The sequence below is a fragment of the Protopterus annectens genome, chromosome 2.part0 (assembly GCF_019279795.1).
Source record: "Protopterus annectens isolate FY-2018-M chromosome 2.part0, PAN1.0, whole genome shotgun sequence".
Taxonomy (NCBI): Eukaryota; Metazoa; Chordata; order Ceratodontiformes; family Protopteridae; genus Protopterus; species Protopterus annectens.
In genome coordinates, this window is record NC_056728.1 from 632,877,856 (window position 1) to 632,901,855 (window position 24,000).

The 24,000-nt window shown below is 40.8% G+C and overlaps 1 protein-coding gene across 3 annotated transcripts in view; it reads left to right on the plus strand.

The window, feature by feature from the left end:
- The window catches only part of TMOD1 (tropomodulin 1), a 971,337-nt gene that overhangs the window by 664,279 nt on the left and 283,058 nt on the right, over positions 1 to 24,000 (plus strand). For all 3 annotated transcript variants that reach the window (XM_044060997.1, XM_044060995.1, XM_044060998.1), the window contains one exon: positions 9,448 to 9,604. In XM_044060997.1, the coding sequence (XP_043916932.1) occupies positions 9,448 to 9,604 (157 nt within the window). The remainder of the gene's footprint in view (positions 1 to 9,447; positions 9,605 to 24,000) is intronic.

The window sequence follows — 24,000 nt, forward strand, 5'->3', positions numbered from 1 at the left end:
CCCATATTCTGGTAAACATCTTTTAAGCTGACAAACAACTTACAGGTCAACAAAAGTTCAGTTATACCAGTAATCAGTGAGCAAGGCCTGCTCTTAAGCATATTGTATTGTTACAATATTAGCAGCATATAGTGAGGTAGTGGCATGTCAGATCTAGCAATAATCCATCTAGCAATAATCAAACATACCCAGTGATATGTGGCTCTAGGCATAACAAAAACCTGGTAGACTGGGTGGATCCGTCACAGGCCACCCCTTGCATCAAGCAACGTATGCTGTCTATCCCTTATGAGAGTTAAAACTGACAACATCAATTTGTACCTTCTCATCACTTTACAGTAAATGCAGCATGATATTAAGCAAAATAACACTGAAACTATTGTGGTCAAAAGTAAAGGATGCAATAACAAATTAAACCACACTGAAGCTTTAGATGACCACATAAAAATATCATACCAATGCAAAACAGTTATATCCTGTATTTCATTTGCAATTTTTACAATGGTACCTTTATCTTTAATCATTTTAATCACTGTTTGATGCACATCATTTAGTGTTTTATTTAAAAGTTGCAACACTATTTGTCCTTCCTGCTTAATCTGTTGAAAGTCCGGGTGGACTAGAGATGGCCATCTAAAAGTGTGTAATGGTTCTATGCTAGCATTAAATGTGATGTTCATCCATCTAGTCAATCTAATAAGTTCTCCAGTACAAAAATCAATAATTGCATGGATATTACTTTTACAGTATGCTCCACCAGTTGTGATTATCCCATCACTCCAGGCTAATTTACAGGAGGATATTACACAAACAGTGGTATCATTTAGTTGGTAGATGTCTGTACCATTTACTACATATCTGTGCCAGGTGCATTCCCCAGTTCCATTATGTAAGCATGGGTGAGGGTTCCTTTTCACCATCATGCATACCCACCCCTGGGGCCAGGTCTCACAACCTGCCAAATCAATGGGTACATCACTATAATCAATCAAAGTAGACTCAATTTGAGGTACCCACCAATTATTTCCAAATTGCAAGGGCCATGCAACAAATGGACAGACCTGCTTTGTTCCTTTTTTACTAGCAAGATAGTCAAAAATCAGTATACAAGACTTATTTTCACATGCAAAATCTATTGGCTTCAACCAATGATATAGTTGCAGTTCCCTTTGCCAATGGGCTGCCTTTTTAGCCCCCCAAGTTTGTGTGAATTGCAAATATTGCTGATTAGCAGCCAACTGAGATAGGATACAAAAGGTCTGATTTACTTCTGCTGTGAGGTTATTTAAAATCTGTTCTGTATATGTATTTGTATGTTCAATCCACCTCCACAAGACAGTTTGAGTTAAAATACTGTCTAAAGTTCTTTGTCCCAGTTCAGGATCATGATCTGCTTGTAGCTTAAAGGCCATATTTAGGTCAGTGCCCAAATGGCTCAATTTGCTACGTTGAGTATCTATATCTACACTGTTTAAGACTCCAGTCCCTGTTCCGACTGCACCTAGTGCAGTACCAAGAATACCTGTAACATCACGTTTATTCCTTTTATATTTGTAATGTCTGTATTTGATATGCAAAGAATTAACTGGCCATAAGTATACAATTTTACAATGTGGATACCTCATAGTAATATCAACTGCTGTCATGTTAACTATCATTTTAATACGTTATATAACTCTAGCACTACTTACTGTTTTACATCCTCTTGTATACCTTACCACATGTCCCAAACCATCAAATACAGTTGAACTATTGTCCATAGCATATATTTCCAAACTTGGAGATAGGGTTTCCGCGGTGTCATTTTCCCTTTGAAATTCAGCTATGCAGGAGGAATCTAATGGGGACTTGGCTAGTGGAAATCCCAACCTTTGGTACAAACCTCCAAAAGGGTTGGAAACACATTTTTCAGGATGTCTATCACAGTTCAGTCTACATACAGTTGTAATGTTCTCCGTCTGAGTGATGTTCCAAGTTAAGGCAGGTTTAGGTGTCACCGCATATAGATCATCTCCCAATTTCCAATAAAAGTCACAGTGCGCTGTTAAATTTGCAACATCTTCCTCTTCAAATAGAGGGATAGGATCAAGACAGTCATACGGCCCATCTAAGTGTTGTCGTCGGAAAAGGTTGGCACCCTCTCAAACAGTGGCAATAATCTATGGAGAGGAAAGTACAACGGTTGTTTAGCAGAATCAAGTAATACTAAAACAGTATCACCAGGTCCATCACAAATCACAGTCCCATGTTCATTTGGTTGATTGGGTGTGGTCACTATAGCTTTCATTCCCAGACATTTGCTTGGTTTAGTATCACAGTCTTGTAGTAAAATAACAGCATCTTGATGCACACAAATTTCTACTAAAGGTTGTCCTTTTTGAATCATCTGTGTCTTGTTATCTAAATTGATAGCCTTTACTATCACTTCTCGTTCTGGCTCCCATAATGTGTAAACCTCCCAATTTTCTCCTAATAGTCCTTTTTGCCCCCAGTGCCAATTTTCTGGGAGAAAGAGTTTCCAACCTGTCTCAACTAACACTATATTTTGTGCTGGCACTCTTTGTTCAGTCAATGCGCATAGCCAGAACCGAGTTTGATCAGTATTTGTCAAAAGAGGGTATATGGCATTTGGGTTCAGCTTTTCTACTTTCAAAATACAACAGTTGGACCAAATGTCATTCATATGCATTTGAAAAAGAGTTCCTTGATGCTTTCGACTCCTATTATTCAGCTGGCTCACAGCTAATTCTAATACCTTTGCCCAGCCTTGCAACGTTCCATCACTTGTATTCTTTCGAATTTATTCTTTAAGGAGCCCATTATACCTTTCAGTCAAACCAGCAGCTTGAGGATGATATGGGATATGCAGCACCCATTGAACTCCATTTTCCTTTGCCCATTCTTGAACCTCCGCTCCGGTAAAGTGGCTGCTGGTCACTTTGGATTTTACTGGGAATCCCATATGTCATACATAATTTGTTCAATCCTTTTAATACTGCTTGTTGGTTTGCCTTTTTGCATGGAGAAACCATTACTAATCCTGAATAAGTGTCCACCATCGTTAGGCAATATTGCTGATTTTGATCCAGTGGTAAAGGACCAATAAAGTCTATTTGCCAGATTTTTGCCGAACAACTGCCTCGGTGAATGTGTCCACATGCTTCTGCTTGCAGTTGCTTTTGTTTATTTCTTTGGAAAATTTCACACTGCTTTATAACATCTGTAGTTATTTCCTTATTCAACTACATTCCATGTCTTCGTGCCCATTCTATTGTTGCATCACTTCCTAAGTGCCCACTCCGATCATGAGCCCATCTTGCCATACTAGCACTTTCAGTTTTCTCTTCAGCAACACGTACCATGGCCATCTTATCTACCTGCTGGTTATGCCTCCTTTCATTGGTCACAAGTGATGCATGGGCATCTACATGTCCAACACTGATTTTGCATTGTTGAGCTTTTTTCCAAATCTGTTGCCAGTCTTCTGAACCTCCCCATAGAGGTCTGCCGTGGATGTTCCAGTTCTGTTGTTGCCAGGCAGATAACCAGGTTGTCAGCCCCTTAAAAACTGCCCAGCTGTCAGTATAGATGTACGCTTCATCTCCAGGTGATAAACTATCAATGACCAGGGCAACAGCTCGTAACGCTGCCTGATTATTTGAACCGGCAGTACCTTCGTCAAATAACACAGTTTCTGTTCATGGGCAATAAGCCACCGCAGTCCAGGTCCTGCCATTTGATCCAATTTTAGCAGAACCATCATTAAACCATGCATGTTTCTGTTCTTCCACATCTAAATTATCAAATGGTAATGCTTCAGTGATTGGGGATTTTGGAAGCTCATGTTGCTTTTGTTCTATCACACCAGCATCATCCAAAATTACCAGTCCAGCCAACTGTTGTTGTACTTGAGATACTCCAGGCACGATGTTGGCCCTTTGCTGTAAATATCACTTCCATTTCTGTACAGTCGAAGATTGTGCTATTAGAGTTTTCATTAAATTATTATCTCATAACCACCCCTGGATTGGGTAGTCTATCTTAACTGTCACTGTTTGTTGTTTAGTTATTCCTTCCACATGAATTAATGCTGTGTACACTGCTAGCACATGTTGCTCAAGGGGGCTATATCACACCTGCACTCCAGTCAGGGATTTGGACCAAAATCCCAAGGGTCTCTTTTTCCCAGTGTCATCCTTCTGCCACAGCCCCCAAGACATAACATTATTGACAACTGTTACTTCAAGGATAAAAGGTTGCTGTGGATCAACTGGGCCCAGCCCCACGCTCTGCTGTAGGGCTTTTTTTGCTTCTTCGAAATCTGTTTGTTGCTTGGGACCCCACTGAAAGTCACATTTTTTCCTTGTTACATAGTGAATGGGTTGCAAAATCAGTCCAAGGTGAGGTACAAATGCCCTCCAAAAGCCCATTGCTCCCAAGAAGGCCTGTGCCTGCTGTTTCATTTTTGGGACTGCAATTTTCTGAATACTCTCTAATGCCGCTGCAGGAATTTCCCTTTTAGCTCCATTCCAAATCATTCCAAGTAATTTTACTGATGTCCCTTGTTGTGTTTTATTTTCATTTATAGCCCACCCTCTGTTCTGAAGGTGCTGAATTACAGTTTTTAGTGCGATATCCACATCAGATTTTTCTCCGGTAACCATGATGTCATCAATGAAATGGAAAATAGTCACTTTATCCAGCTGTAACTTGGCTAGGTCTCCAGCCACTAGTCCATGACACAGGGTAGGGCTGTGCAGATATCCCTGTGGTAACACTTGGAAGGTATACTGCCTCCCCTCCCAGGTAAACGCAAATTGGGCTCTGCTTTCTTCTGCTATCAGAATGGAGAAGAAGGCATTTGCCAAGTCCAAAACTGCATGATATTGTCCAGCAGATGAAGAGAATCTTTCCACGATCGTAACAATGTCTGGAACAGCTGCCGCTAAGGGTGGGGCCACCTTGTTCAAACCTCGATAATCTACAGTCATCTGTCATGATCCATCAGGTTTCTTTACTGGTCATACTGGACTGTTGGATGGACTCACTGTTGGCTCAAGTATGCCAACCCGAAGCAGTTCTTGGATTGTCTCAGTGATCTCAGTGTGCCCACCTGGAATATGATACTGTTTGATGTTTACTATTGTTTTAGGTGTGGGAATATAAAGTGGTTCTCACTTAGCATTGCCTCAGACCACAGCCTTGACTGCGTTGACTGAACAATGCTGCACTCCAAACCTAAATGGCCCTACAGTGGTTTCCAAAGTTCTACCATTTAACACCTCTATTCCTAAAGTGTGCTCAGGTACTGGAGCTATTACTGCTTCAATGAAAATAGGAATACCATCTCCAAAAGCTATATTAACCTTGGTTTTGGTACCCAACGTTTTTGCCCCTCCATATCCATCAATCTCTACATATTGTCCACGAAATTTACGGGGGTTGCCTGCAAAAATGGCTATTTCTGATCCTGTGTCTACCAGAGCCATCACATGTTGTGGCCCTTCCCTCCAAAAAATGGTAAGGGGTACGTAAGTGTGTCGGTCCCCAGGTGTAATTGCTCTTACTCTACCACTAGTTACTGGGGACCCGCCTACTAGTCAATTTGTCTCTGTTTTTTCAACTGGGGTTTTCCATTCCTTTTCTCCCCAATCTCTCTCATCACCGAATTCCCCCTTTTGCCACTGTGCTAACTCCTCATCAGTAGGGATGTCAGGATATAATTGATTCCACCCTACCTTCCCTTCAGTGGTACTTCTGATTGGACTTTTTGTAGGGGTTTGCTTTTTGCCTGCAGAGCCTGAGCCTTTCTCTTTTTGTTTTTGCTTCCATTTTTTATATAATTCCTCAGTAGCTATCCCATCTATTTCTGCATCTTCTGCCCCCCACCTTAATAGATCCAGAAACATTTGCTTTCTTGTAACTTTTTCACCAGATTTATCATTTGGTTTCTCTGCATTTGCTTTTCTAGCTCTTCTCTGCTCTTTTTCTTCCACTAATTCTGCCATTTGGTTTAGAGTGGCTATTACATCCCATATCTGTTGACCTACACAGCCTGCCAGGGCAGACATCAGCTGCCCTTTCCACCACTGTGGTGCATTTTTGATCAATTTACTTCTCATATTGCTGGTCATCATTTGTGCATCTGGTCCTTTTGGAAGCACTAATGCCCCATTCCTTAATTCCAATGAATAAATGATAGACAACATAGCCATTTCTCTTAACTGTTGTATTGCCTCTGCTACTGTTTTCCAAGGCTTATGTTCATCAGCTACTGCTGTAGCATCAGGCCAAGTAGCTCTGAAAGCCAAGGCTAACCACACCACCAGTGTATTCACCTGGGGATCATCATGATTCACATTATTTACTATTTGTTTTAACCGTAGATGAAACACCAGTCATGCACATTGGTGCATTTCTTCGGCATACAGAGACACTGCTTCTCCCCCTGTATCCCAAACCTGAAGAAACCACGCTAAAACAGTTTCCCCTGGCTTTTGCTTATTGGTTTGGATTACATTTAATAATTCAGCTTGGGTATAACTCCACACCTCAACCCATTGTTGTGGCGCTGCCCCTCCCAGTATACTGTCCTTTTCTCTCAATTACTGGGCATGCCTCCACTGATGGGGAATTTACTATTTCAAAATCACTATCACCCTCATCAGTCGAGGGGAGATCACCTTCCCACTTCTCGGGGTCAAACTCTGCCTTACACAGCAAAGCACGAACCTGAGGCCTTGAGGGCGGGCGGCATTTTCTTCCATTCTGCTGTCTATGCTGCTGAATTATTTGAGTAGCTAAAGTCACTGAATTAGATTTCCAGTGTTCAGCTTCCTCTCCTGCTTTGACAAGTGCCATATCTGCCTTTCCTAAGGCATCTCTATCCATTCTGTGTGTATGAGCATGTTCTTTACATTGCTGTTCTAACTCTAAAACTTTTTCTTTTAGTTTCTCTACATCTCTGTCTAATTCCTGAATTGCCTCAAAGAACAGCCATCCGGCTGCTCCTACCCCTTCCTTCACCTTTTTCCCCTTATCATCCAGTTTTAGCACCGATAAAGCTCTAGCTAGACTATCAGGGTCTGCCTTAGGTCTTTCTTGCAAAGGTTTTGGGGAAGGAGGGGGTGAAACATGACTTAATACCTTAGCAAGAGGATCCCATTTCCCAAACAATGCTGGCATCATAGTACCAACGCCCAACTTATTTGGGGTACGTGACACAACATCCTCCTTGCCTATGCCTATATGTTTTAAAGGAAAAAAACATTGGTTGTTGTTGTGACATTTCCACTGCAAACCTCAGACCCTGCTCTCTGCGCCAAATGAACTAGTCCATTACTTTAAAGTCTGAGGTTAATACAGGATTAGAAATTACACAAGACACCAAGGCTCAAAGTTAACAATTTATTAAGCAAAAAATTACTAGATAAACAGAAAAAAACTAATAAATCATGTACTTACAAGCATATGCATAAACAAAATCATCTTTGCCACTGATAGGGAGACTTCATTCCTATCCAGTACAGCTATCTGTTCAGTCAAGGCAAGGCCAACACTGGCAAAATGGCTCTAAGCTCAGTTCAGGCTGGTACTGTGATCAAATCCAGATGATGATGATTTCCATTTTAGCCTTTGAGCTTTTTATAGTCTTGAACAAACAACAGGGTCAATAGGTTCAACTAATGACATATTGATCACAAGCTCATCATGAGTTGATGGAATATTGTAGAAAATCTGACATTACAAGCTCATCATGAGTTGATGGAATATTTTAGAAAATTACAGATCATTTCCTAAGTTGTAGACAAGTCTCATAATGTCTGGTCTTATGCCTTACTTCCCTTTTATAAAGAACAGTTAGCTCACAAACTTGTGATATAGTTCCTCCTTGAAATCCCCATATTCTGGTAAACATATTTTAAGCTGACAGACAACTTACAAGTCAACAAAAGTTCAGTTATACCAGTAATCAGTGAGCAAGGCCTGCTCTTAAGCATATTGTATTGTTACAATATTAACAGCATATAGTGAGGTAGTGGCATGTCAGATCTAGCAATAATCAATCTAGCAATAATCAAACATACACAGTGATATGTGGCTCGAGGTATAACAAAAACCTGGTAGACTGTGTGGATCTGTCACAGTTGTACATAGCTAGATTAGGAATGTGCATTATCATGTTAATATTCTCTGCTCAGCCAGCTATGATGGTGGATAGAAAGAACACTTTTGAAGCCTGATTAGGTAAAATTCTTATGGAGTGGATAAATCCACCATCAATAACAGAACAGCAGTTACTAGTATTTCAACCAGAGGTGTATAAAATGCATTTCTTGAATTATTCTTTTTTTTTCTTTCTTTCTTTTGTTCATTCTTTTTTTTTTTTCTGTTGCTTCATAGCGGACTGATCTTCAAGCCCTTTCCTCCTCATCCTAGTGATTCATTCATTTTACAAAGAAAGAGAACTGGTCCACACATTTCCAGACCCATGGCAAGAACCACATATCCCAATCATTCCATGAGATGGGTAGTTGACAACTGATCCTTTCATTTCTTGTTGAGGCAAAAGTCAGGTGTTGAGATGGGCCATTACTGTGACTGGGACAGCATTACCCTCATGAACCTAGCCCTTCCTCACCACAGCCATTGTCTGCACTGTGCTGAGCCTAAGAAGGCGATTGTGAGATTTCCCAGCCTGTGCTTATCACACAGCCACTGCAGCCCGATTGGCTGCATCATGCTGTACCTCACTTTTCTGACTAGGTTTAGAGGGACACAGCATCTCTCCTTCGAGAACAGGCAAGCCAGCATCACTGCTTGCTCTTGTATTTCCTGCCTGACCCATTAACCAGACTCAGGTCGTCTGGTGCATAGTCTTGTTTTATTCCTTTGTGTCACTGAGCTGTGTGGTATTTCTTACCTTTTTAATAGTGATATTGTTTAATTTAATTTTATTCATTTTGAGGTACATTTCTACAGATAACAGGGGTTCAGAATACTGAATGTGAAAGCATGATTCTGTATCCATGCCTACAAACCACTAGTAGCGCAGTTCTGCATTACTTGTGGATATGATAATTTTCTCATTTTTACTATTTCCATTTCTGTTCTACAGGCCTTAGAAATGATAGTCCTGAAATGTGTTATAATGACTGTCATTTGTCTTGTAGATATGGTTTCATAAATTTATTTTGTGTTGTTCTAATTTTGGCATGGGTCTTCAAAGTGCAGCATTTATCTGTTTTTTTTTTTTTTAATTTGGTAGCTAAACCAAACTTCTTGCTGTGGTAACTGTAGATTACTATCATAAAACAAAAATCCAATTAACCAATCAAGTAGCTCAACTGGTAGGCTGTTTTTTGAAGAGGTATATAATTATTTATTTATTTATTTATTTACCTCAACACTAATTTGTTTGACATGTTTTATGTTGTTGCCTTTCAGAACGCTCTGTTGCCAGCAGGAATGAGACAGAAGGACCAGACAAAAAAAGCACCAACAGGTGATTACAAGAGGGACGATCTAATGGCACACCTAGAGAAGCAAGCAAAAGAAATTAAAGATAGAGAAGACTTGGTCCCTTTCACAGGAGAAAAACGAGGCATGTCACTTTTTACATTTATTTTTATTATCACTGAAAAGGGAAACAAATGTTGAATAACTCTACCATTGTGCATTAGTCCTTCAAAGAACAAAATACCATTGCTGCCTCAGTACAGGGTACAAGAGTAAATTAGTATTAATATTACAGAGATATAGTAGGACCTCTGAATTTCATTTCAAGTGTGGAATTTGGGAAGGAACGTTTATATTTGCAGCTTTATAACATTGTCAGTATCCAAAAACATTTCTATAAATTTAATGGCAGTTGCTTTACCAACTCTAAGAGATGCATATCATATCTTCTTACAGATGTCAGATATTTCCTTACTGCTTGCAGTACAGAATATTTTGTTTTTACTCATGGCTGACATGGCCTGGAATTTATACCCACTTTAAGAGTATAGGCTTGATGCCTTCAGCAGCATATATTTAAAGTGTGAAAAAATGCTTTTATGGCTTGTGACATCCGTGAACTGGCCCAGTAATCAATCCTCACCACTAACACCAGTGAGGGGCATCCACATTGGGAGGATAACAAGTACACACACAGTAAAGTACAATTTCCCTTAAGAGCACACAGAGATCACAGTCTGTCTGGGGCTGGTTTCTCCCATTCTCTCCAGATCCCCAGTAAGACTCCCTACTGGCACAGCTTTTTTAGAAAGGCTCACCCAGACTCTGCTACACTTTGCTGTGAGGGAAAAGTTAGTTTGCTTTTTATTTGTTGTATTTTGTATTACTCTATTGCTTTTTTCTATTTTAAATATTGTGATTTGTTTTCTTTACCTTGTGTTTTACTTGCATTCTGCTTTTAACTGCATATTAAAACTTAAAAAGAGACCACAGCTCTGTCTCTTGTGAGTCAGGCAGAAATAAGAACAGATCAGTTAAGGACTCACACATAAGATAGAACAGGTCAGTTAAGGTTAATCATCTGTGAACTGAGGGGGTGGAGCTAGGAACTAAACCTTCTATTTAAGGGGTAAAATAAAAAAATTCAGAGCTTTCTAGAAAGACTCACCCAGACTCTGCTACACTTTGCTGTGAGGGAAAGGTTAGTTTGCTTTTTATTTGTTGCATTTTGTATTACTTTATTGCCCTTTTCTATTTTGAATACTGTGATTTGTTTTCTTTACCTTGTGTTTTACTTGTATTCTGCTTTTAACTGCATATTAAAACTTGAAAAGAGACCACAGCTCTGTCTCTTGTGAGTCAGACAGAATTTTTTTCCCCACCCTCTCACTCAGTTACTGTTGTGTTCTTAAACACCACTGTCTTTCTAGTTGCCTGCCCTTATGTTAATTTGACCATGCATCTCATTTTCTCTCTGCTTTTACTGGCTTGTGTGAGTAAGTGCAAAATTATCATTTTGTGAAATCACTCCCCTTCAACTATTTAAATTTATTGGCCATCCTACTGTATTCCATAGTACCAGAATACAAAAGTGACCACCCCCTTTCAATCTATCTTGCTGTTTAAAAAATAGTGACTCTCTACTAAAAGTTAACTTTTTAGACAGGTAAAACTTGTTACCTACTTTCACATTTAACTCCTCTAGTGCATGCTGCAGTGTTTAGGATAAACCATTTTTTTCATCTTACCTTTAAGCATCCCTGTGACTAGCGCTTGCTCTAAAACCTACTGGAAAGCACTAGGAAGCCTTAAACTGATACAAGCACTCAACTCTTCTAGTTAATAAGGAGAAATTAATTGTAGGCACTAAACAGCCTATAACTGCAAAGTACTTTGCTAAGGTAAGGGAAAACAGCTCTTGTACTTTACAAAGAAAAAAGCACCAAACCAGGCATGTCCAAGGGACAGCTTCTGATGATTTCTCCTGTCCACCTGATGAATCTGGGCATACTGGGGCAATGCAGCAACTGCTTTATGTACACAGACAACCCTCTCCTCCTACTACCAAGCACGAGAGGATGCACTTACATAGCCAAACTGGAAGCAAAGCTCTCGCCACCCAAGATTGTGTTAGACAGTCAAGAGAAGGTTAACACCCACACTACACCTCAAGCAACACATAGCCCTTCTAAACCCACACCACTAACGCCCTCACATAGCAACACTAAATCCTCATATGCAGAGGCCCTCAACAGTAACCTGCCCATGCAACAAAGACCTCCGAAGCTGAAACACAAACAAACACCAATCACAACCAAAGTGTCACATAGCTTACAGCACCAGTGCTTCACCAAACAAGAGCCCTTAAGGCAACATAACGTACCCAGCACTTTAGTCATAGGTGACTCTATAGTCAGGCACACTGATGTCCCACTCACCAGGCTGAACAAGGAGAAAATTACAGTCAGCTGCCTGTCGGGTGCTTGGATCCACCACATAATGCATGCATTCAAGTCAAACCACAACAGGTACAAATATGACTCTGTCATTGTCCATATTGGAGTGAATGGCTTGAGGCATACCTCCCTGGACTACATGAAAAGAGACATGGAAGAGCTCTCGGATCATGTGGCCCAGGCAGGTATGACCCTAGCCCTGAGTAGCATCTTGCCGTTGCCCAGAATGATACCACAGTATAAGGACAAAATGACTGACTTCAGCAATTGGCTAAGCTTCTGGTGTCATTCAAAGGGGAACCAGTATCTGTCTGTCTGGGACAACATAATCGACAGACCACAATGCTTTGCCAAAAATGGTCTGCACCTGTCGCCCCTGGGATTCAGGTTACTGGCTAAGGCTCTTGCCACCCCTATAGTGCCTTTTTTTAGGCAAAGTTCAAAGGACAAAACCACCACTGTAACAGGTACAAGCATGCAAAATCTGAAGGTAATGCTACTCAATGCACTCTCTCAAGGCACTCCTAAAAATGGAGAACATCGATATCTGTGCAGTAACTGAGACCTGGTTCAAGGCTCCAGAGAGCACCCCTGCAGTACCAGGCTACAACTCATACCACACTTTACGGCCACCAAACCAGGACTGAAACACTAAGGTGGAGTGTGTATATTCACACCAAGGATATCACTCCCACAGGCTAGTTGCCCAACACAATGCATCTGAAATTTTCCAGGTACAACTAACACTAGGTAAGACTTCAATCCAAATTGTAGCTTGCTACAGATCTCTCACCATGCCCCAAGATTCTCACTACACGTTTGTAAACATACTGCAAAATATTAAAACAGAACCAAGCACCCTAATACTGGGTGATTTCAACTACCCTGCCGTTATCTGGGAAAACTACTCGTGTATCAACACGTTTGCCCAACGGTTCTTGGAATTCATAAATTACAGTTCCCTGGATCAACTAATCCATAGTCCCACCAGGGACTCCAATATCCTAGACCTGGTCATTACCAACATGGGAGATCGATACTCCACACCTATGGTCACTCCCTCGTTGGTCAGGTCTGACCATAAGCTAATCACCCTTGACATCCACATCCCTCCCCCACCCCCCAGTAAGGAAACTTCTGTAAAAAGATTCTCCAAAGCCAACTTCATGCTACTTAAGTCAGAAGTTACAAACTTCATGACACCCATGCAGACGGGAACTGACAGTTCGACTGCTGAATCCTACACTAAAGCACTGTATGAGCACATCCACTCGTGCATGAATCATGCGGGTGTATATTAGAACATTGAAGTTTCAAAACTTCGAATGTTCTAATTTCGAACCCTATTCAGCGAAAGCTGAAAACATCGAACATACAAAACAGCAAATATTTTCCTAGGGAAAAAATTTTACTGTTCCAAAACACATACACACAACACAAGCACACCAAACAAACAGCAATCCACACACATACACCTAAAATCTTACACCTAGCACTACACTAAACTATACATACATCACTAACTATCCACTTACCTTAACCCAAACACTAACCCTAAGGTCAGCCACTATCGCACACTCGCCATACCCGCGCCCTAAACCTATCTCACCTACCCCGCCCTAACCCTCACATCCATACAATTGCACACATACCTAACCCGCACCCTAACTAACCTAACCAGCACTCAATCGCACACTTACTTGAACATGACCCGTAACTTTCCACCACAGCACTGAAAATATCGAAGCAACAGAAACAGACAACCAAATTCTTTCCCTAGGAAAAAATTCAGTTTTCTGTTGCTTTGATATTTTCAGCTTTCATTGAATAGGGTCCGATATTAAAACATTCGAAGTTTTGAAACTTCGGTGTTCTAATATAGACCCGAATTGTGCCATCCCAAATAAAACCAAGATGCTCTCCTCCAAAAAAAGGAAGCCAATCTGGTGGTCCCCTGCCATAAACAAACTTTACAACAAAAGGAAGAAACTGTTGCAGAAAAGAGGAAAATCCCAGGATGCAAAAAACTCCCTTACAAGTCTCAGTAAGAAGCTGAGATCCCTCATAAAATCCTCCAAAGCTAGTTAAGAAAATAAAATTGCCAAAAATTCCAAAGACAGCCACAAGGCATTCTATAGCTATGTCAAGAATCTAAATGGCAATGCTCAGATCTGCTCCAAGCTACAACAGAATGGCATTAAATATACTGATCCCAAGGATATTGCAAGTTTCCTGGCAGATAGATTCAGTGCCAACTTCACCCCCCTCTCACCTCCTAAAGGGCCCATCTCAATACCAAAAGATTGCCAAATTCCAGTAATAATGGCCACACAGGTAAAGCCCGTACTCTCCAAAGCTAAGAATACAGCATCCATGGGACCACACGGCATCCCGGGCTGTATACTACATGAACTACAAAATGAACTGGCACCTCACCTAAGTGTCATGTTTATTCATAGCCTCACCTCAGGCTTCATGCCCACTGAGTGGTGCACAGCTACAGTTATCCCACTCCACAAGGGGAGATCTACCTTGGATCCTGGGAACTACTGCCCAATCAGTATGATGAGCCTGATCTCCAAGGCCATGGAACGTATTATCATGGAACTTATAAACAAAGACATTGGCAACCATCAAACACTGGACCCCACCCAGTTTGGGTTCATGAAGGGTCGATCTTTTCTCCTGAACCTGATTGACTTCTTCAAATTAGTCTCCAGAGCTGTGGATGAGGGTAATGTGGTCCACACAGCCTATCTGAACCTCGCCAAGGCCTTTGACACCATCCCCCACTTTGGAATCATAGATAAACTTACCAAGCTGGGCATTAATCCCTATGTCACTCAATGGGTTGCCAACTGGCTTACTGACAGAACCTGCAGTGTAAAAGTAGCCGACTCCAAATCCAGCTCCAGACAAGTGACAAGTGGAGTACCTCAGGGTTCAGTCCTGGGACCAGTCTTGTTTGGCATCTGCATCTACTTCTCTGAATTACAGGCCAACACTAAGGGACTCTGGCTAACAAAGTTCGCAGATGACTGCAAACTGGGAGCCATTACTGAATCCCTAAGTGATGTGGATATTCTACAAAAGGGCCTTACAGAAACAGATAATTGGTGCTAGAGCCATGGGCTCAAGCTCAGTGCCAAGAAATGTATAGTTATCCCCTTTGGGAAAAACATGTACCAGTGAATTACTACATAGGTGTCAGTACACTAAACACTGAAAGTGTGATAAGAGACTTAGAGGCACAGGTGGACAGTGGTCTCATCTTGAATAGCCACATTGCCACAACAGTCAGAAAATCCTTCTATGTGGCACACCTCATCACTAAGGGCTTTTCATCCAGAAAAAAGGAGGTCATTGTCCCACTGTACTCATCCCTCATTAGACCCATTATAGAATACAGTGCCCCATTTGGTATGTACCTCTCAAGACATCTGCAACAACTGGAAAGGCCACAGAAATACCTCAGTAAAAGAATCACAGGCCTAAAGCAGATGCCCTATGCTGACCATCTAAAAAAACTCCAGCTATACTCTGTCACATATCGTCTACTCAGAGGCAATCTCTGCTTAACATGCAAGGCCATGTCAAACCCAGAGCTGTTGGACATGCTACACTTAAAGAAATCCCAATCCCTCAGAGCCACACACTCCAGGGATCTAAACCTTATCATCACAATGAACAAAACATGCTGGAGGGATAGGTGCCTGACCCAGAGACTCCCCAGACTCTGGAATAGACTGACCATACATGTCAAGCAGAGCACCTCTTTGGCCTTTTCAAAAGGAACATTGACAATTGGATGGGAGATAGGAAATTCACCCCGGGATAACGTCAGTCATCCTGTTAGACAGGGGTCCAGGAAGTAAATATTGTGGGAAGAAATAGCCAGGGAATTGTTATGGCTAAGCTTGTATAAGCCCTAGGGCCCATAGCCTAGTACCAACCTATGAACCTGTGAACCTATGGGGTCCGGATCTCAGCCTAGTGGTCACGCTAAAACCTCCAGCACCCTCTTTGTCCAACTAGTGCTTTGTGTCCCTGCCCAAGTAGCTGACACACACACACACTTTGAGATATGAATTATATAGAAACACATGGACACTTCTGGGGAAGGCTGGCACAGGTTCTCCGGCTATGCCCCCTTTCTGCCCACACTATAAGGTAGTATCGACTGCCATCAACTACTGCTATCAGCTACTGTAAAGGCCTTTACCAAAGGGTGTCCAATTTTATTGTGCAATATTATTATTATCCAATTAGTAAGTGTGATGAACAGCAAGGCTGTTGGAGTGGATTTGTACAGTGTCACCAAATGCATGCAAGTAAGTACTCTAGAGCTTAAATTATCTCTATACAAAACAGCCACAGTTGAAAGGTTTAAAAATATTTAATAATAAATAATACACACGACAATACTTGTTTACTCAACACAAAGACATTACAGAGTTCAGAAATCACAGGAAATGCTTTAAAACAATATTGTACGATAGTCTGACAAATATTGAAACAGCTAGACTAATCTGGCTAAATTCCTATCTAACTCTAAGAGAAATCACTGTTCTAAATACTACTTACATACAGAGCAAGCACGTGCTGGTGAGTGGATATTCTTACTAGATCCAAGACAGGATACAAAATGCTGTTCTTTCTTTCTGTCCTTAAATTGATAATACACAGTTCTGTTGAGTCATTTCAGATTGCATCATTCTTGACATTTCTCTGATTTAGTTTCCCAGGCTCACAGAACTTAAAATTTACATTTTTTTTACAATCTGCACCTGCAGGAAGCACAGCAATAAAATACATTTTACGTGTAAAACCTAGTAATTATCTCTTGTCTTAAAACAATAGAAAGAATTTCCAGCCCAGACATCCTGTCTCCGAGCTTGAGATCAGTCATACAGTGCTTTACTTATCAGCTTTCCAGCAGGGTGTACTATGGTTACATTTTTGAAGCTCAGAACATACACAGTTTTCTTCCATTTGTTACACCAGTCTGTGGATCATATTAATATTTACAATGACATAGAACTATTTACAAAATGATATCTATCTAGGCTGGCAGCCTTCACATGGCTCCTGGCAAATAACTTTTCAACTATCTGCTTTTCCTGCATTAAACTGTGGCTGTATAGTTCCTGGGACAGAAATGTAACTTATAAGAATAAATTAGTGGCTGTGGTACAGCAGGTAGCACACTCATCAATAGTGCAAAAGGCTAAAAGTTCTATTCCCATAGCAGGTAGTTGGATTTCTGACACTGTAGTGCAGCATAAGATCGGTACTGCACTCCTGAGTGTGTTGTCCTTCAAATGAGTTGCTAAACTGTGGTTCCATCTGCATGATTTAGTGGTAGCTCAGGTAGATGTAAAAGATCCCATTACCCCAATCAAAAATAAAATGGGAAGTTCCCCAATTTCCTGGCAAATTTCCCCTACTAGTATAAATATCACCTTGGGTCTTCCCTGAAAAGAGGCCATTAACATTTTGGCACTAACCTGGTCAACAAAGGATAAATAAGTAAAATATAAAATAGCCAAACATCAGCCTTACTCACAGCAGTTGATATTGTGACACTCAGCACCAGGTGCCTTCTTATGGCCTCAGTATTCCTCATATACCTGGGTAAAGATTTAAGGATCAGATGATTGCAAGATGATAAACTTTTTGAACTTTTGATTAATTGTGTTTTGGTGATATCAGATTATAACTTTCATGATTCCCCTACATTTCCCTGAGTTTAAACTAGATGAAATACAATTCAATGAAAGAAATGGCTGAACCTTAAACAAGTTGATACTTCATTAAAAAAAAAAAAAAAAATTGCAGGGAAACAGTCTCCCTGCATCCATCCTTATTTAAATATGTTAACTCAGTGGCTCAAAACTGAGGAGAAAAGAGAAGAGATTACACAAACCAAATCACTGCTGGCAAGCAAAAAAAAAAATCAGTCCAGAAGTGAGTTTCTATGGAAAACAGTAATTGATGAAGTCATTATAATTAAATTTAACTCACCAAATTGAAACAACATTCTGTTAACATTCAGTGAAGAGTAGTGCAATGAACTTTGATAGTTTTGTTTATTGTGAATACAAAATTTTAGAATAATGTTTTTGTCCTTAGCTTATAAACATTAGTAGCTGAATTACAAATATGAAGTTATTCATTTCAACAGGTGTCTTTGTTTTTCCCCCAACAATTTTTTAATGTGGTAAGATTATAAAGAAGTTTCCATAAATATATAAGGTCTGCTTATCTAAGTCTACCAAATCTATGTCTACAGTTTGATATATTTGTGAGACTTTAATACCTCGCACTAACAAATCTATATTTATGCTTTGATATTTTGTGAGTTATGAATATTTAAAACTACCAAATCTCTGTCTTCACTTTTGATATTTTACAGTGTCCAAATTACTTATTTGGACCATTTGACCTAAATATATAATTTAGCTGTTTACACATCATATGATGTGTGATAACTGTTAATTTTGTAAATTGAGTTCAATATCTTTGTCACACCTGTAGCTTGTAATGAATTTACAGATACAGAATTACATTTCATTTTGGTTCTGATTATTTTTGGTATGTAAAATATTGTAAGATAATGAAGTTCTAATTAAGTATATGGTATGTATATTAAGTAATGTCAACAAAGTTAAACTGCAATATTTTGAACCCACTTATTTAAATGTAACAGTTTCTTCAGAACAGTTTATGAACAAATCAAATATTATTTTGTAAAATCTTGTCAAACTGCAGTATATTAGCTGCCAGCTTAAGTGAGTAGACAAGTGGTCAAAATATATAACGTCAATACCCATGTGACATGACTGATAGCATAATCCATAAGCAGGATTCAAAGATTCAAGATTCAGAGAAACTTTATTATCATTTAGGACCACACAAGTCCAGCCTAAATGAAATTACAAATGTCAGCTCATGAGAGAAATGCAGTACAAATGACATAGATACACCAGTATCACGAGAATAACATAAAAAAAGAAAATAGCAACACATATGACATGCAAGAGGTAGTTCACATTACAAAAACCCACTCAATACCCATTATCCAATGATAAATAATAAATAAATACCCACCACCAAACCCCTTCATCATTAAGATAGAGATTAAATGAAGACTAGTGAATAGCAGCTGTTTAGTTACTGTATTGCAATACTTGGTAACCTTAGACATGACTCAGTATAGCATTCTAATTGTATAATAATAATACTGGTGGTAATTGCTCAGAACAGCAGGATTAAGTGAAAAAAGAAGCTTCAATGTATCAGGTATTATGGTTGGTGCCCGAGTTAATAAGTCTCACAGCTGTAGGATACAAACTGTTCCTGAATCTGGTAGCCCTACAGAGGAACCTGCGGTACTCCCTTCCAGATGAAAGTTGTGAGAACCAGTTTTGAGCCGGATGGGTCGAATCAGCTAGTATTTAGTATGCTCTCTTTCTTGCCCTTGTAAAGAAAAGTTCCTGAATAGAAAGGAGGCTTGTGCCCAAGATTTTCTCAGCCACCCTCACCACCCTCTGTAATGTATTCTTCTCAGCAACTGTGCAGCAATCTAGCCATGCTATGAAGTTGCTAGTAAGCATGGTGTTGATAGCTCCCCTGTACAAAGTTGCTAATGAGGATACCGGCCTTTTTGAACCTTTTCAGGAGGTGAAGCCTCTGTTGAGCCTTCTTTACTACATGGTTGGTATTAACAGCCCTGGAGAGGTCATCTGAGATGTGAAGGCCCAGAAACTTGGTTGTTTTTGACTTTCTCTACTACCTCCCATTTGATAGTGAGTAGTTGGTGAACTGTTGCCTTTCTTGTGAAGTCCATAATCATTTCTTTAGTCTTATTAACATTCAGGTCCAAGCAATCAAAGTCTTCATCTCATCCCTGTAGTTATGTTCATCCCCACCACTAATGTTATCCACGACTCAGGAGGAGGGTGTTTTGTGTGAATGACTGCCTGCTGGAGGTTATTCACGTATACAGTGCTGCAGCATAAAACAAGTAGTTGACCATGGTAGTGAATGGATCATTGTTCTGGTTAATAGTCATTCATTACTGACATCAGGGTCAACCTGGATAGGGGACTGGACACCATGGTCAGCTGTAAATGTTTGTATGATGGCCCTGATTCATGTAACAAATTGGAGCCCTGACTGACACCACTGTTGCAGTATTCCAAACAAGTTTTCATTGATGACATCCAGATGGGCAACCAAAGCTTAAACCTACCCTAGAACATAAATCCGGCTAATGACTTCAGCTCGCAAGCATAGGGATATGTAGGCGGATATATGACAATAAATCCTCAGACTATCTCACTGCCAGCCCAAACGCAGGTCTCACACCCATCAGCCTGATCTTTAAGTGGTTATTGGTACCATTAGCTTCTCGGAATCAAATAAATGTCCCATTGGGGAACTTTCCTTTATGTATATAAACTGATTTGTAGTGTTTGTGTTGAATGTCAACTAGGAAGGGTGCGTGGACTAAGCAAATTCCCTACAAAGATCTCCGTACCCAGAGTCTTTTCTGCCTAGGTACGGAACATGACTGTAAGGCTTGTTCTGTTTGGCAATTTCTTTGTGCCCAAGACTTTGCAATCCTGTCTGTCTTCACTTAACACCTTCTTGGAGACCCAGTGAATAAAGCAACTGGCCCACTACAAGATGGTGGATACCACCACACAGGGCAAAAATCCACCTCACAAGAAAAAAGTCAAGAGGCTTAGGCTTGAAATTCAGTCTGCCCAGTCTGATTCCAGCATACCAGATGAGGTTACAAAACCCACGGTACATCTGACTGTACCATAGACAACCTCTACCATGACTCTGCTGAATGCCAGTATGATATCAGAGTACCACATGTCTAAAGATATTGTTGCTGCTGAGAAGAGGAACCACAAATTATTATTTCAGAGGGACAAGATAGCATCCTGCAGATTTTAGTTGTGGAAGAGATTACTGGCAAAATGATAGATGTACATTAGGGGTCAGAGCATCCCCACTTGGTAGAAGTGGATGTCACCCTAAGAAAAAGTAACAAAAGACTAAACATGGTCTGTCACTCCCCTCATTTAGGGAGAATGAGTGAATGGACTTTTCTCAAGGATTGCTCAAGGTCATTATAGCCCATAAATCACCTTCATTTACTACTCCTCCTTTTACTACTACTACTCCTCATAAAGTCACTATTGACTCTTTCTCCTTTGAGGAGGAAGACACCTCCCATTCTGTTAACCATTCATTAGCTTACTTTTCTCAAGTGCACTTTCCTGGTCAGGTCCCTTCAGAAGATGAGGACTGTATTTTCCTGATTCCTCTGTGGAAGAGGCATCCTTTGTTGCTGAAACATTTTGAATGGTAGTCTAGGCAAACTTCTCCTGTCCAAAAGAGATATTGCATCCTCTTGGAAGTGGACACCCCTGCACCTTCCCCTGTTCCTCCAATCCTGAAGGCCTTTTTGAATGCTTTCAAATCCACCTCCTCTGTCCCAGATTCACAGCTTCCTGCTCCCAAAGGGCCAGACATATTCTACAAAGTAAGAGAGCAGCTTAAGTTCCTGTATAAGAACCTTGTGGCTGACTGCACAGCTGTGTCTCTCTTCAGACAAACCTATGTTGCTCCTTAATGCTAATGCCTTTCCTTCAAACAAGGACAGCAGGGCTATGGATAGGCGGGGAAAAAAGGTCTATACTTCCTCTACTCTGGCCTTCAGAGCTAGAAACTGCCTGATCCAAATGACCAAATGCCTGTTGTTCATTCTGAACAACCTGAAAAATATAGTGGTGGATTCACAGGGCACAAAGTCTAAGAAACAAATTTTGTCTGTGGTTAATCAGGCCACTTAAGTGGCCAGACATAGTATCAAATGTAGTTATGATACTGTGGAGGCTCATCCACAGGTATGCATGGTTGTACATTCAACCTAGGTCAGAGGACTTCGAATCCAGTCTCATTGATTTACCCTCAGACAAGAATTTTTTTGTTCAGCCCCCAGGCAGCCAACTTATTTAAAGCCTTATAGGAACAAGGCAAACTGTGATAGACTGAAGACAGATTCTGTTTACTTCTGTACCTAGATGCCAAAGGAACTACCCAGTCAAGCCTGCTTCTTTTGTTAGAAGGGAATGTAGAACAATCTAGAAACACAGGAAAACACCCAGGAAGAAATTTCCAGGGAAACCTCAGGGGGACCCCAAGTATGGGACACCTCCATTCTCAGAAAAGTCACTGTGATTTACTGTACCCCTGTCCAAAAGACAAACACAGTCCATTTCAAACTTGTAAAAGATTACCACATACTAGTGGGCACTATCCATCATACAAAAAGGTTACACAGTGTCCTGAAAGGAACTTCCTACCTTGAATGGTATCCCCCCTCAACCCCTCAAACAACTAAAGCTTCTTCCTCCTGTCCTTCAAGAATTACAAGCCCAAGGCACACTAGAACCAGTCCCTCTTTAATTTGTGGGAAGGGTTTTTTTATACACCAGATTGTTTCTGGTCCCAAGAAAGAAAGGACAGTGGAGAATCATACTAGATCTCTCATTGCTGAACACATTTTTCAAAGTCCCAGCTTTCAAGATGCTCCCCCTCTAGACCCCATTGGCCTTTATTTTACCAAGTCATTTCTAATCTCTTTGGATCTGAAAGCTGCCTACCTGCATGTTCCCATTTGCCTGTCCTACAGGAAATTTCTAGGGTTTTATACTAGCTCATCTCACTTTCATTTTACTGTTTTGCCTTTTGGGCTTTCCACAGTCCCAAGAGTTTTGCAAAATGCCCAACACCAGTGATAGCCTTTTGTAGGTCTCAGATAATTCAGATTTTCCCTCTTTAGACAATCTACTGATCCTGGCCACTTTGCCCCAGATCTTACTACAACACCTCCAGTTCACTCTCAACCTTCTCCTAAAGTTGGAGTTCACAGTCAGTCACAAAAAAAATCCTCCCTCCATCCCACTCAGGACCTAGTTTTCCTGAAGTGCAGATTGGACACCAAAACGATGCAAGCTTTCTTATCTGAGGAAAGGTTCAAAACCTTACAGTTTACTTCCAGGGTCTAACCTCCCTCTAGGCGTGTTCCGCCAGGGAGGTTCTAAGAGCACTTAGATTCATGGCAGCAACCATTCCAATCTCCCTTTAGCCTGTCTGCACATGAGGAAAATTTAGTGCTACCTGAAAAACTGTATGGTCTCAACATTACCATCCACTAGACACAAAGATACCGTTGTACCTTGTCTCTTGAAGGAGATCTTATGGTGAGTGGCCCAGGTGAACCTCAGCCAGGACTACCATTCAAAGCACAGATTTCAAGTCAAGAGATGTACACAGACACCTCAGACAAGGATTAGGGGGCTTGGACAGGTATCCACAAAATCCAGGGCCTGTGGCTTTCCAAACTCAGAAAAGAACACATCAGTGTGAGAGAGATATCTATGCTCTTCAGGTTTTCTCATACCTCTGGAAACCAAGTCTTCAAGGTTTTACAGACAGCACTACAGTCATATGGTACATAAACACGCAATGAGGAACCGGATCATACCAGCTATGCAGACTGTCTCAGATTGCTTGGGACCTAGATACTCAGAAAAACATGTCCCTTCTGGCAGTGCACACCCCATTACAGGACAATGTTCTGGCAGATTGACTAATCAGGTCCATCAAGGAACCCCACAAATGGACCCTAAATGGACAGGTCTTCCTAGATATACTACTCAAGTGGGTAACACCTCAGATAGACTTATTTGCGGTGGAAGAGCAACAAGTAACTCCCCCCATTTTGTACCAGGACTCCTTGCTCCTTGGCATGGAGGACAGACAGATGCATTCTCTTTTCAGTGGACAGGGAGGTTCCTTTACACCTTCCTCCCATTCCCTCTAATACCAAAAGTATTATTGAAGATCTGGAAAGAAAAAAAAAATCCTACTGGTGACTCCCTTTTAGCTAAGGCAACATTGGTTCCCCCTTCAATTCCATTTAGCTAGGGGCAGTCACCATAAACTGTCCCAAAAGTGGACCTTATCAAACAGCTGAAGGGAAAACTGTTTCATCCCTGCT